The sequence below is a fragment of the Piliocolobus tephrosceles genome, chromosome 6, assembly GCF_002776525.5.
Source record: "Piliocolobus tephrosceles isolate RC106 chromosome 6, ASM277652v3, whole genome shotgun sequence".
Classification (NCBI taxonomy): Eukaryota; Metazoa; Chordata; class Mammalia; order Primates; family Cercopithecidae; genus Piliocolobus; species Piliocolobus tephrosceles.
The window spans coordinates 128,059,627-128,073,976 of NC_045439.1; the positions used below are offsets into that span (position 1 = coordinate 128,059,627).

At 38.2% G+C, this 14,350-nt stretch overlaps 1 protein-coding gene across 1 annotated transcript in view; it reads left to right on the top strand.

Moving 5' to 3' along the window:
- Positions 1 to 14,350, top strand: part of CERS3 (ceramide synthase 3) — a 119,561-nt gene that overhangs the window by 42,723 nt on the left and 62,488 nt on the right. Inside the window, exons 5-8 of the mRNA XM_026455460.1 lie at positions 3,314 to 3,432; positions 8,934 to 8,991; positions 9,497 to 9,547; positions 13,298 to 13,390. Coding sequence (XP_026311245.1) covers positions 3,314 to 3,432; positions 8,934 to 8,991; positions 9,497 to 9,547; positions 13,298 to 13,390 — 321 coding nt within the window. The remainder of the gene's footprint in view (positions 1 to 3,313; positions 3,433 to 8,933; positions 8,992 to 9,496; positions 9,548 to 13,297; positions 13,391 to 14,350) is intronic.

Sequence of the window (14,350 nt, forward strand, 5' to 3'; positions counted from 1 at the left end):
TATCTATCTATCTATCTATCTATCTATCTATCTATCTATCTATCTATCTATCTATGCTGATGCAGAACAAATAAGTTCTGGAACAGATCTAAAGGAAACGTGGCACTGTTAGACTGACCTCAAGCCAGTTACTATAATCAATAAAGGTATTCCAGTGTGCTAACTTGAGTCATTCATAGATTCAAACACTTTTAGAGCAAAAACCTCTTCTAGTGCAATTGATTGTACAGGTGAGACATGTGAGAGCCAAAGAGGTAGGGTGATTCCTCCACTGGCACAGAGGGTTCCGTTTTCAGTCCAGAGGCCAGGTCTCTTGGCCCCATTCAGCACTTCTCCTTTAGGCCATTCGATCTCTCCTTGAGGCTGTGCCTGTGAGAGGCCTTTCCTGTATGTTCTAACCCACTTCTGAATGTTCACAGCAATAGGTAGCATAGAGGCTAAAATACAAATTGTGAGGACAGACCATGTGGGTTTAGAGCTTGGCTCTGTCACAGGCTTTCTGTGTGGAAATGGACAGATTAAACTTCCTGTGCCTCAGTTCCTCCTCTGTGAATTGAGCATAATTACATTGCGTATCTCATAGGGCTCTTTCTTGTGAGGATCAAATTGAGTTAATACATATAAAGTGCTCAGAATAGCACCTGGAACATAGTAGATGCTCAGTAAAGGTCAGCTATTATTATTTGTACCATTAATTTTGTGCCTATCATGCACTGACTTCCAAAGGAGCCTGTTTAAGCATGTCTTCTTAACTCAAGGGAGTTGTTACTTTGTTACTTAATCATGCTTGTTTTTGTTCCCATGACATCTTGCACTATTTTCTGATCATTACAGATGGTCAATAAATGCTTCATGTTTCACACATTAATTCAAGAAAACACTTTTAGAGACTTTTGCTTGTAAGGAGTTTTCTCTTTCAATAATATCATAGTGCATGAGGGCAGTATTGACAAGACTGACTTTCAACTAGATTCTTCTGTACTCCAAAATAGAAAAAAAAAAAGCTTCACATCATAAACAGTTACTGTCTTCTATATATGTTTATTAATAATTCATTAGGCAATTATTTGTAGAAGTCATGGGATAATAAAATTAGGTTGTTCTAAGATCTGAGAACATTCCAGAATAAAGACAAGGACTTTAGTTTGCTTTGCTCACTACTGAATCTCCCACACATAGATGGTGCCTGGCACCAGTGCATAGAGACTCTTTAAATCCTTCCAAATGAATGAATGACTAAAACACTTCAAATAGTAAAGGTAGGCCCAGAGCCCCTTCCGTCTGAGCACACAGAGTATAGTGCAGCAGCATGCCAGAATATGTCCTGTTGTGCACCAACCAAAAGAATTTGAATTGTATTCTCCATTTTGGGAGGTCTGTTCACGTTTGCAAATTATGTTAAAAGTAAAGGAATACTTTCGTAGTCCATGGTTTCGTTTCTGTGTTTGGTTATAAAAATCTCTAGCATTGGCACAGCACTCAATAGTTTCATTAGCATATTCCAGTCCCTTGGTCCTCAAATCATCCCTCTGAGATGGGTAGCAAACATTCTCTTAATATCCCATTTTCCATGGCGGTCAAAGTGCGGTGCTTATGCCTACATAGCTAGGAGATAGCAGAACTGGATCTTCTGTTTTCGGCTTCCTGCCCTTCCTACCATATCCAATTGCTTTGACACTGTAGTGTTCTTTCCTTCCTGCGAGGGAACATATGAGATAATCTAGCAGAAGCTATCCGCTGGTCACAGACTTTTGGGTATTCAGCCATCTGACCCACAGGCAGGCTTTGTTTGGCCCTCACGATATTCATCCACAATTGGTTTAAATTTACCTTGAGGGATTGGTTAACATTTTTTAAAACCTAGTGATTTCCCATCAGAATCCTGGGTCTGCACATTTTCTCTGGAAGCGTCAGCCAGATCTCGGTCTTACCTGGCCTTTTGGAACATGATATGTGCTTTTCTGCCTGCTGTATCCATACAGCTCCCACTTCTTTCCTCAGCATTGAAGCTGAGGGTCAGTTTTATGCCATTTTATTTTTCACAAAATAGAATTAAGAGGAAATGTAAATGTTTATTTTATTTATTTATTTATTTTGAGATGGAGTCCTGCTCCGTCACCCAGGCTGGAGTACAGCGCCACGATCTCGGTTCACTACAACCTCTGCCCCCAAGTTTCCAGCAATTCTCCTCCCTCAGCCTCCAGAGTAGCTGGGATTACAGGAGCCAACCATCACGCCCGGCTAAGTTTTGTATTTTTAGTAGAGATGGAGTTTCACCATATTGGCCAGGTGGGTCTCGAACTACTGACCTCAGGTGATCCGCCTGTCTCAGCCTCCCAAAATGCTGGGATTATAGGCATGAGCCACCATGCTGGGCCAGAAATATTTCTTATATTTACTTGGGAAATAAAAAATCAAGAGGGCTGTCATTTTTCATGAGCATATTTCTTTGTGGATGTGCAGAAGGTTACCATAGGTTTAAAGTACGAAACATTCCTATGTTAAAATCCCACTGTGAAACAGACCTGGTCCATTTGGTCATTTATGTTTCTTGTCTGGCTTGGGTCAATCTTCGAATTGTTAACCTTTGAGAGAATCTATCATTCATATTGTTTCCAATTTTAAATCATAGCCTACAACTTCTACTTCCCGAAAGAGAAGCAATCATCATCATCATCATCATATTTTGCAATTGTTATTTTTGTTCTTGAAATTATTTTGGATTAGTTTGAAATAGGCTCTCTCTATATAATTAAATGTAAAAGTAGATGGCTAACACCTGTTTGAGTTTTTCCTGCATTATCTTCTGGAGCTGTCAGAAAGATCATGTGAAATAACAAAATGCACTAGCCTAAGTTCTTGTCCACACTTTGCTACTAATTTTAGGTTTTTGGACAAGTCATTAAACTTCTTGGGGTTTCAGTTCCTCATAGGAAAAATGAGGAGATTGGATTTTATTGGATTTGATTTAAACTATACTGCTCTACCTGGCGCCTAGGAAGTCCTAAGCACATTTTAGCTGAACAAGTGAACTCACACATGCAACTTAAACGCGTGGGTTGCTGCCAACTTATGGAGAATTGATCTTTCTCAGTAACTTAGAGAGCTAGGATAGTAACATTTTGTTTTTTGGTGTGTGTGTGTGTGTGATTCCATAAGCAAAAGAGGTAAATTCCCTGGCTCCAGGTCTCATGACAGAATTTTTCTCACCCCCAGTACTGAAGCTCTTGTAACTCAATCTCCCTGTCTCTTGTCTGCCTGCCAGTCTGACTCTGTTCTTTATCACTCATTTATTCGTTTCATCCCTTTTCAGACTGATATTTATGGACTGGCAAAGAAGTGTAACTTGACGGAGCGCCAGGTAGAAAGATGGTTTAGGAGTCGGCGGAATCAAGAGAGGCCTTCCAGGATGAAGAAATTCCAGGAAGCTTGGTAAGGAGGATAGACCGAGCTTTAGGAATGCTGCCACCCTGTCTGGAGCAGAGTGGTCCTTGCAGAGAGAATACTGCCAGGGCAGCAGAGGGAGGGTTCAGACCCATCTCTGTCACCCACCGATGTGGTGTTTTAAGCTCCTCACACATTTCCCTTCCCTGCTTCCTCCACTCCTTTATAAATCGAGTAAGCTCTGAACTCTATTTATCTGGTCCCCCGAACCAGAATAGGTTCAGACAGACTCCCACACTATGAACTCTCTAAGATGAACAGGAGACGTTATGTACTCAGCCTGAAGCACAGAAAAAATCATAAACATGTCTTAACTGGTGTTTCTCTTTTCTTAGGGTCAGGGTTGGCCCTAGGTCATCAGACTTTATCACCTGGGTCCAACCATCATAATGGTAAGAGCAGAGAATGTCTGTGAGGACGTGTGTTCCCTCTCAGAACACTGAGAAGGCCTCTCTGTGTGGCGTGGCTCATGACCTCAGTCCTCCAGTGGGGTGCACAGCCCATCCTCTTGGTTTCTCAGGAGGCTTGGCAGGAGGATCAGGGTGGGCTGGGGCATCAAGTGGGGTCTTACCAGAGCTGCCTACTTGGAGTCCATTCTGAGGGCAGGGAGACTGCATTGGATTTATTTTTAGTTTCATTTGAGTTCTGCTTTTTTTCTTCCCCCCTCCTATAGGATATCATAGTACTTTAGGTCACTCTCTTGTGGCAGAAACTGACACTTGTGCAAAAAATGAACCAGGTCATTGCTCTCACTTTGTTTCCCCTTCTTTGTATCCAGATGAATGTGTATGAGTTGGGTTGTGTTCAATGCCACATTCTATGCACCGGCAGTGTTCCATCTGCCTGCCTGATTCTTAAGGCCCTCCCTCACATTGCCCAGTGACTTCCACGAGATATTTTTGTTTTAAAGGTGAAATGAATAAGGGAGCTGATGTAAGTCTCCCAAATAAGCAGAGGCTGTAGAAGGCTAAACTTTAATAACTTCCTTTAATCCATCTATATGTTCCCTATCAGATAATCCAGTTGTGAAACTGGGTGATGTTTAAAGAGAGAGACCCATTCTTCAGGATGTCTCCAAACACTTCTCACCACAGGCTTTCATTGCCTTTCTTATAGTAGCTTGTGGTGTATGACCTTGTTTGTTTTCTAACCAACATCTGTCTGGTTTTTAGGTCTTGAAAGTTTGATAAATATAATATATAGTTGCTGCTGAGGTCAGCTTGGCAGAAGTATACCTCTCTAACCATCAGCACAAAACAGTACAAAATGGAGCTGATCTTACATTGTATCATCCTTTTTCTTGCTCTCAATCATTCATTCTTGCTAACAGATGATTCTTAAATAAAGACCCCAAACAGGGACTAATTCTCCAACTCTGAGCTGAATCATATTTTAATAAAATTCTCTGGCATTTTAAAAAATACATTATAGTGCCTTACAGGTTATAATTGTTTGATCCATCCGGGAGCGGTGGCTTATGCCTGTAATCCCAACACTTTGGGAGGCCAAGGCAGGCAGATCACGAGGTCAGGAGATCAAGACCACGGTGAAAACCTATCTCTACTAAAACCACAAAAAATTAGCTGGGCATGGTGGCAGGCGCCTGTAGTCCCAGCTACTTGGGAGGAGGCTGAGGAAGGAGAATGGCGTGAACCCGGGAGGCGGAGCTTGCAATGAGCCAAGATCACACCACTGCACTCCAGCCTGGCGACAGAGCGAGACTCTGTCTCAGAATAATACTAATAATAATAGTAATAATTGTTTGATCCTTCTGCCAATGATATGACACAGTCGGGGAAGGTGGGGCCACCCTTTTTCAATGAGAAACTGCACATCCATCTAGTTTAAGGGTCTCTTAGGTGTTTCAATGGCTGTTGCATTCGGATCTTCTGACTCCTATTCTGATACTATTTCTTGTTCTATCATACTGCCCCTGGCACCTAATGCTTACCTCCCAGCAAGCAGAGGATCATTAAATTGAGTAATATGTGGGTATCTGGCCATGTCAGTAAGCCTACTAGAATTCTTCCAGAGTTCAGGCTGGAGAAGGGAATTTTGAGTTACCCTTATCAATCAGTCAGGCAGTACAGAGATAAAGGTTAGTATATTTTCTGTGCATAGCACTGTCCTAGATTTTGTGGCATTCTAGATTTTAAGAGAGGAGTAACGTGTGAGTCATGGTTTCTGGCCTTAAACAGCAAATTAGGGAGGCCAGATTATCACACACAAAACCGTAACATCTATTGTCACGCCACCCCAGTGGCACATGGGTGTGTACACCAGCAGATACAACATCATGTTTAGATGTGTTGTGGGAATTTAGAGGTGATGGCATCAGCATGGCTGGAGAAGTTAAAGAAAGGCTTTCTAGAGAAGGGAAGACATAGGTTGGACCTTGAAGAATGGGTCAGATTGCCATAAAAAAAGAAAGCAGGGTTTGAGGCAGTATTTTCAAGTAAGGCAAAGACACAAAGCAGGAAATTATGCAATATATTCAGGACACAGTAAGTGGGCCCATGAATAAAATTTAAGCTTTATCTTATTCTTTAGTAATGTCACATGTTTATTCTAAGTTAAAAGTTTTTATGTGCTAGATAAACAGACTAAACCTAGTGCCACACTGTTTAATTGTACAGGGACTCTGCTTTTTAAAAATCAGCTGTGGGATGTGCTACAGAAGTCATAGCGTGAGGTACCTAAACGCAAGACTTTTGAAAATCTCCAGGCACTTATTCCTTAACACCAGCTCCTAAGATTACTTTCCAACAGGCAAAAATTCCTCTGTAACGTCCAGATGGATGAGCCCCCAGACACCTTGAGTTCAGTGTATTGGTTCCTTGGTTACTTTCATTCATGGTGACCCTTGTGCCCTATTCCACAGCATTCAGGATTTTAATACATAATGGGTCCTTTTTTTAAAAAAAAAAATCAAATTCCACATTAGCTGACCACTTTTTCATTTTAAAATACACATTTCCACCTAGCAATAAGAAGGACCTCCAAGTTCTTAGGTATCCAGGTAGGAGAACTCCTCAGTGTGGGAGAAAGGGCTCTCCCTGGCTAGGTGGATGTGCCCTCACCCTCGTCTGACCCGTCCAGTCAACAGTCCACTCTATGCAGCGTCCCCACCACGGGCCTCCCGTCTAGCCCCAATAGTGCCTCTCACCACTCTGCCCATTCCTCCCTGGTTGCACCATGCAGTCTCTCCTTTCACTATCACCATCGTTGCCCAACCAATTTGTTTCTGAATAGTTTTTCAGTGGGTTTTCTCCCCTCCCATGTTTATGTTTATCTCATTCTTTCCTGGAAAATAATAAAAGTTTTACTCTCTTAGGTTCATTTAAAACTAGTGAAATGGCATTGAAAAGGACATTATCATTCATCTTTTCAGTGAAGTGCAGCGATTCTCAAACTTTTTGGTGTCAGGACCCCTTGGTCTCTTAAAAACTCTTGAAAATCCCAAAGAACATTTGTGTGTGTTATACCTATTGATATTTACTGTATTCAAAGTTAAAACTGAGATATTAATAAAACAGGAGACTACACAAGTACACATTTCATCAGTGCAATTTCATTCAGAGCAATACTGTGATCACATGTCACATGACCTCGCTTGTGAGAGAATGAGAAGAAGAAAAGCAAATAATGTATTAGTATTATTATGAAAATATTCTGACTTCAGGGTTCCCTGGCACACACTTTGAGAATCCCTAGTTTAGGGCTTCTCTGAGTAGGATATGTCCAGAAACATGTGAGACTTGGCTGTACTCATGGATCTGAGTATTACTCCCCAAACTCGGGCAAGTTTTGTGATCTCTCTTAGGTTCGATTTCCTTTAGGAAACTGACTGTTAGCAGCAGTCTGTAGGAAGGGGCTAATTATAGCATCGGCTTTATACTCTTATAAAAAGAAAAATGTGATAGCACATGTGTGCTTAGCCCCATGGCTGACGGAGTTGAGAAATCAATAAATGCTTGGGAAATAAACAGAAGGAGAGCACCCACACTTTTGGCTTCATTTGTGGGTTGGCTGGCCTTATCGTCTCCTATATTTTGTAGGTTTTGTTTGGACAAGATAATCCAGGGAGCCAAGGAAATGTTCTGAGCAAATAAAATGAGTGCAGTAAAGTCTCAACTTTCATTTTGTAAAATGTCTTTTGGATATTTCTATGGTTCAACTTTTTGAGTATTGAACCCTACTTTTTTCTCCTGTCAAAACAAGCCATGAAGAAAGACTATCATCTAGCTTCGGGGAAATGATAATGTTTAGGAAACACTCCTCGATGCAGAGTCCAAAGACCTGCACTTCAAGTTGCAGCTTTCCTCCTTGTTAGCTACATGAGCTGGGGAGATGGCCTCATTTTTCTGAGTCTGATATTACATTTACAAAATGGTTATATATCTATGTTTCTATGTCCTACCTATCTTACAGGTGTGTCAAGGAAAGCACTGTAAGACCTTACACAAAGATAAGAAAACATATTATTTTAATATTATTATTTCTCCAGCAATCGTTAGATAAAATAGACATAATTTTGAAAAACTTTTTATTTGGAACATTGCAAGCATATATTAAAGTAGAAAGACTGCATTATGAATTAAGTGTGTTATTACCCATCACCAGCTTTAGTTGATCAACTCAAGGCCAATCCTATGTCCTCTCTATCCCCACTACACCTCTGCCCCACCGCAGATTGGTGTGGAAGCAAATATCAGACACTGTTACTTCATTTGTAAGTATTTTAGTATGTATCTCAAAAAGATAAGAACTCTTTATTTTCAGCATAATTGCAATATCAGTATCTTATGATTTTTTATTTAATAAAAGATTTTTACTTAATAATAGCAAATATTCAGTGTTTAGATTTCCCTGATTGTCTCATAATTTTCTTTACAGTTTCTTGATTTGAATCAGGATCTCAATAAGATCCATTCATTACAATTGTTTGATGTGTCTTTCCAGTCTCTTAGTCTACAGGTCTTTCTCCATACATGAGGAAAATCTTTTTTTCAAAACCCTGCTTTTAGGAGAAAAGAGTAAAGTCTGGCCACATAAAAACTTTTAACTGGGAATTAAATGGTGATAAAAGAAATAATTAGACTAATTAGGTTCCTTCTTGATAATACTAATATAAATCCACTGTTTATTGTGTGCCTGGAACGGGGCTAGCCATTATAATAAGAATAATGGCTACCATTTGTTGTTGCTTACTTTATGCTAGACCTGTTATCACAGATTTTCAGTTCTTTTCACATTTTGAGGTAGTGTTGTCATTTTCATTTTACAGATAAGAAAGTCAGGCTTTCTGAGGTTAAATGATTTACCTAAGGTTGTAGCCATCTAATAAGTAGGGCAGAGCCAGGAGAGAAACTTTGATTTGTCTGACTCCAGAATGTGTGTTCTTTGTAAACTCTGCCATACCTAATCATTTTCTCCTCAAATCTCAGTTACCTTTACAAGGGAGTAAAGATTTTTCTTTCTTTTGGCAGCTGGAGATTTGCATTTTACTTAGTGATCACTGTTGCTGGAATTGCATTTCTTTATGATGTAAGTTATCTTTTTATATTTTTGATTGGAATTTGTCTTTAATTTTTGAAATTCTTGTCTGTGAATTCCTTTAGGGTATAGTACTTTCAATAAAATAACCAGTTTTAGCGATTTCTCTCAAGATTCAAGATTTGTCTCAAATATTGCTACAGATATCTCAAGTTTTTTTATTGTTACAGAAGCAATAACATAATTGGTTTAGAAATAATTTGGTTCATACAGTTACTTGTTTGAAACAGTTTCCTCTATGAGACAGCACTATTATCTTAGATTCACTAGTAGTGAATTTCACAGAGGTGTTATATAGGAATATGTAAGAAATACTCTACAGAGGGAGAAATGCATGCAATAGAAGCAAAAGAATATGGCAAAGGGCGATTTCCTGTGCATCTTTGCCTGCTATAAATGACATAAGGAAGAGCTTAGGTTTTCTGCCAAAATTGGCCTTTGACACCGACAAATTTATTTCTCATCTGTTGGTTCTTCTTTTTTCTTCTTCTTTCAGAAACCTTGGCTATATGACCTATGGGAGGTTTGGAATGGCTATCCCAAACAGGTAAGTCCCCTCTAACGTATTCCTCCCCTTAATTCAACACCGAGTTCCCTCAAATTATCTCCTTAGTTAGGTCTTGGTCCCTTGCTACTCTTTGTTCACTACTGTGTCATCCCTGGCACTTTTTCTACATGAGCTTCCTCATCCTTATTGACCCTCATTTGTCTCATTCCTTTAGTTTGTTTACAGTTAATGTAATTACATATTTGGGTTTAAATCTAGTGTCTTACTATTTATTTTTTACTTGTACCATCTGATGCTTTTTTTTTTTTTTTTTTTTTTTTTTTTGTACTCCCTTCTTGCTTTTCTATGGGACAGGCAAGTAATTAAAAAAATACTATTCTTTTTCATCCCTTATATTGACTTTTAAGTTACATATGCCTTTGTTCTTCTAGTAATTATCTTAGACATTACTGTATATGTCCTTGACTTATTACAGTCTGATGCAAATCGGTGTTCTTACCGCTTTCCACTCACTGAAAGGTAATTAGAATACACCATATACCCTCCTCCTCCAAATATTTAAAATCTTACAAGTCATTGCTATTATTGTTTTGTAAATCTGTCAAGTTACCCTTTTTGTGCTATTCCTTGCTTCCTGTATTTCCATGTTTCCATCTGGGATTATTATTTTCCTGGCTGAAGGAGTACCTTTGCTATTTTTTTTTAATGGTGGGTATGCCAGATTTTGTTTGTCAGAAAAATGTTGTATTGCCTTTGATTTTTAAAAGGATATTTTTGCTGGGTATAGAATTCTGGATTAGCAGTTATTTTCCTTCACTTTTAATGATCTTATTTCATTGTCTTCTAGATCTCATTAGTTCTATAAGAATTCAGCTGTCACTTTTAGTTTTGCTTCTCTGAACATAATGTCTTTTTTCTCTTTTTGGTCAATTTTAATATTTTGTCTTGTCTTTCAGTTTTATTGTGATATACATAAATGTGCTTATCTTTGAAATTATCCTGCTTAATGTCTGTAGAACATCTTGAATCTGGGACTTGATGTCTTCAGTCAGTTTTGGAATATTCTTAGCCATTGCTTCTGTTCCATTCTCTCTCCAGACTCCTCTGAAATTCCAGTTATAAATGTGCTAATATGCTAGACCTTTATACTAGGCCCCATATGTCTCTTTTGCTTTAAAAAATATTCTCCCTTCTCTTGCCTCTCTGTGCTTCAGTCTGTTGAGAGACAATTCTACACAAGTCTCTTGCATGCCCTGTGAATTCAAGCACTGACTGCTTTTTGTTTTAGATGATCTTTTCGAGGAAGTTTGTATAGCAAACAGCCACAGGAGATAGAGATAATGTCTCCCTCTGGAGTAAAGAGTAGGCAAGTTATTGTCTATTATAAAAGGTCAGGTTCTGTAGCTCAGGGTTCCTCTCTTGTAACACAGTCCACGATGTGGGCAGTTATCATCTGACCTTTAGCCTTATGGGGATTGGGGATGGAAGGATTGGCCCAAATACTGATACTCTAGCTACTGCTATTACTGTGAGTCATAAACTACCTGCTGTCTACCAAAGTGTCTACTATCTTCTACCAGCATTCATGGAACTTGTGACAAACTAACTTGTTAGCTTGCAACTGGGGTAAAATGTCAGACACTTCACTATTCTGGATATTTTCTACTTTCCTGTTGTCCAGTTCACTGGTCCTTTTCTTAAGCCATGTCTAATCTACTATTAAACACATCTTTTGAGTTCTTAATTTCAGTTATTGTATTTTTTGGTTCTCAAATTTTTATTTTATTTTTTAGTGGATCCCAGTTCTCTACTGAAATTTTGTCTTTTAAGCTATTTTTGAAGTTATTTTAAAGTCAAAGTCTGATAAGTCTCATCTCTTGACCACCTGTGGATCTGTTTTCTCTCTTGCTCCTGTCTCCTTACACTTGATAGCTTTTGATTAAATGACACGCATTGTATACAAAAGAAGTATAAATGGTCAGGATGATATTATATTCCTTTACAGAGGACTTACTTTCACTTCTGTTAAGTGTTAGAATAGGGGCAGATCACCTTTAATCCTTGATTGAGCTGATTCAAGGTAGACTTCAGTCTTTGTGAAGGCAAGTCTATTCCCAACTTACCCATATTCTAGGATATTCTTCTTCAGTGATTTCAAATAAAAGATAACAGTGCTTATCATGACTCCTTTTCCTTAGTCAACCTGAACACCAGTTTGCTTCCTAGTACTCTGATATTGCAGCCACTACTGCTTAACTTCTGGTGTTTCTTAGTCTCTGGGCTCCATACTGCTTATAAATTGGCATATGCAGAATTTATGATATGTATAAGATGGTCTTCTTTGAATTTATTCTTAGGGCCTAGAGTGCTGCTTGAGAAATAGGGTTCACTTGAAATAAAGGGTTCACTCTCGTGCATTTTTCTTCTCTTTAGGATCTTGACTCCACAGGTTCTTGATGCCCTACTTGCTCTCTGGTGTCTTCAAACAGATATTCTTTCTTGTCTTTTATCCAGATTTTTAAGTTGTTTTTAATAGGAGGATTAGTCTCACACAGTCCTGTCATAGAAGAAAGCAGAAACTCTGTCTCATTCTTTTATGGCCTTATCAGGGATGATGAGTTGACCAAAAATATTAGTTATATGTTAGGCTCAGCATTAAAGAATTAAATAAAATCAGACAATAAGGGACCTAAGAATTATCTAGACCAAACCCCAGGCCTATCATCTTCTGTCTCCAACTTATTCACATCTTCTCAGGTGTATCAGTTATCTGTTGTTACATAACAAACCATCCCCAAAACTTAGTGCCTTCAAACAACAACCATTTATTTTCTCTTGATTTGGTTGTCAATTTAGGCTAGGCTCAGCTAGGCAGTGTTTCTGCTCCATGTGGTTTCAACTGACTTCATTCATGCATTTTCAGACAATTGGGAGGCTGGCTAGGGAATGGCTCGAGTCTATGGTGACATCATTCATAGCGTTGGCAGTCAGCACCTTGATTCTCTTCTTTGTGGCCCCTTCAGCAGGATGGCTCAGCTTTCTTATGTGGTACTTATAAAGTCTCTGCATGCATCACATTTGCTTTTGTCTCCTTGGCCAAAGACCAGGATCAAGTCCATAGTCAGTGTTGGAGGAGACTGCAAAGGGCTTAGATACCAGAAGGCAACATTCACTGGGTACACCAAGTCATATAATGTCTCAACTTAGCTAAAATAAACACCACCACTCCCATTATAAAATTGTTAAGAAAATTCTAGCTATCAAAAGTTTATTATTTTATTCAGAAGATGTTTTTAGAGTTCTTAAACAATTATGCATATTTTATTACTGTCCCATTTTAGAATGGGCTAATTCTAACCACCAGCCTGTCACCAGAAAAGAGATTAAGACATCAGATTTTGAGTAATATTCAAGAAACATTAATCAAAGTAAATTATGGGACCAGCAGAAAAGATTTCCCATTGTTCCTAAGTAAAGATTTTTAATTTTTAAAAAAATTTAAACTTAACTCTGAATAAACTGAAGGCACTTACACCTGTGGCAGTTGTATTTAATTTTTTAAACAAAACATTCAACTTGGTTTTGGAATACTCAGCTACCCTTTTAGAAATAAAATGCCTTGAAATATTATCTTTAATTCCTTTGTTGAAATATAAATTGAAATATAAATCTATGTTATTTTATGGAATCTGGTGGGTTATAAATAGGTATAAAAGTAGGTGTTAGTGCATCAAAATGAGTTGCTTCTATGATGGCAATTAAAGTAATGAATACTCTTCTTTTTCTCAGCCCCTGCTGCTATCCCAGTACTGGTACTACATTTTAGAAATGAGTTTTTATTGGTCTCTGTTATTTAGACTTGGCTTTGATGTCAAGAGAAAGGTAAGTGTCTTATTTACAAAGCTTCTTTATCAGTTTCTTCAAAAATTCCCATCTCCCTGCCCCAAATTCTAATCTTTAAGTTGTATTTTCCTGTGTATTTGGGTCCAGTTCATTGCTTTTGTGTGCTTTATAGTACATAGACTATTGCTAATTATACTCATGCTTTGGTGCCTTGGTAAGCATTTGTTGTGAAACATTATAAAAAACTTTAACTTTGAAGCTCCACCTCTGTTCAATAAGGAAAAAACATCTCCTTTATGCATCTGTTTCTTTTGGTTTGGGAATTTAATGTCCATCAGTGCAAAGAAGAAATATGTTAGTAGTATTAATTCTGCAACCACATCTTTTAGTTGATTGCAAAACCACCTTATATACAACTTTTTGATGTTTTCAAAGACATTGAAAACATTTTCCCCTTAATTCATCAAATATATTTATGAGGAAACCTTGCTTCGGGCATTATTAGCTTTGCTTTATTTGCAGGGAAACTCCGTGACAGGCATGCTAAATGCCACTTCCGAGGTCACAAAGTGAGGTATTTTAGGAGTGGTTTGGTTGTTACAGATTCCTAATTACTAATCCAGCAAACTGTGTTAAATCCTGAATGTACTCATACGATTTTGTCATATATGTAAGCAATTCAGATCAAATGATAAATTCTCTTGGCATATACTTCATAAACTACACCGTAATTAAAAGGCTGGTTTGTAGCAGAATTTGTATGATAAGTACAATGACATTTAATATTGGATAAACCAGTTCAGCTTGATTAAATGTTTGTGTTGAGTGATGGTGGACATTATAAGGGACACACTGCAGTCAACCAGACATCTTAAGACATGAGAAATCTAAGTACAAGAATGTACTGTGAAAATATCTGATATAAATAATCTCCATTTCCATATAACTTAATAATAGCTGTAGATTAACTATACTAACTTTAGGCTAGGAATACATCAA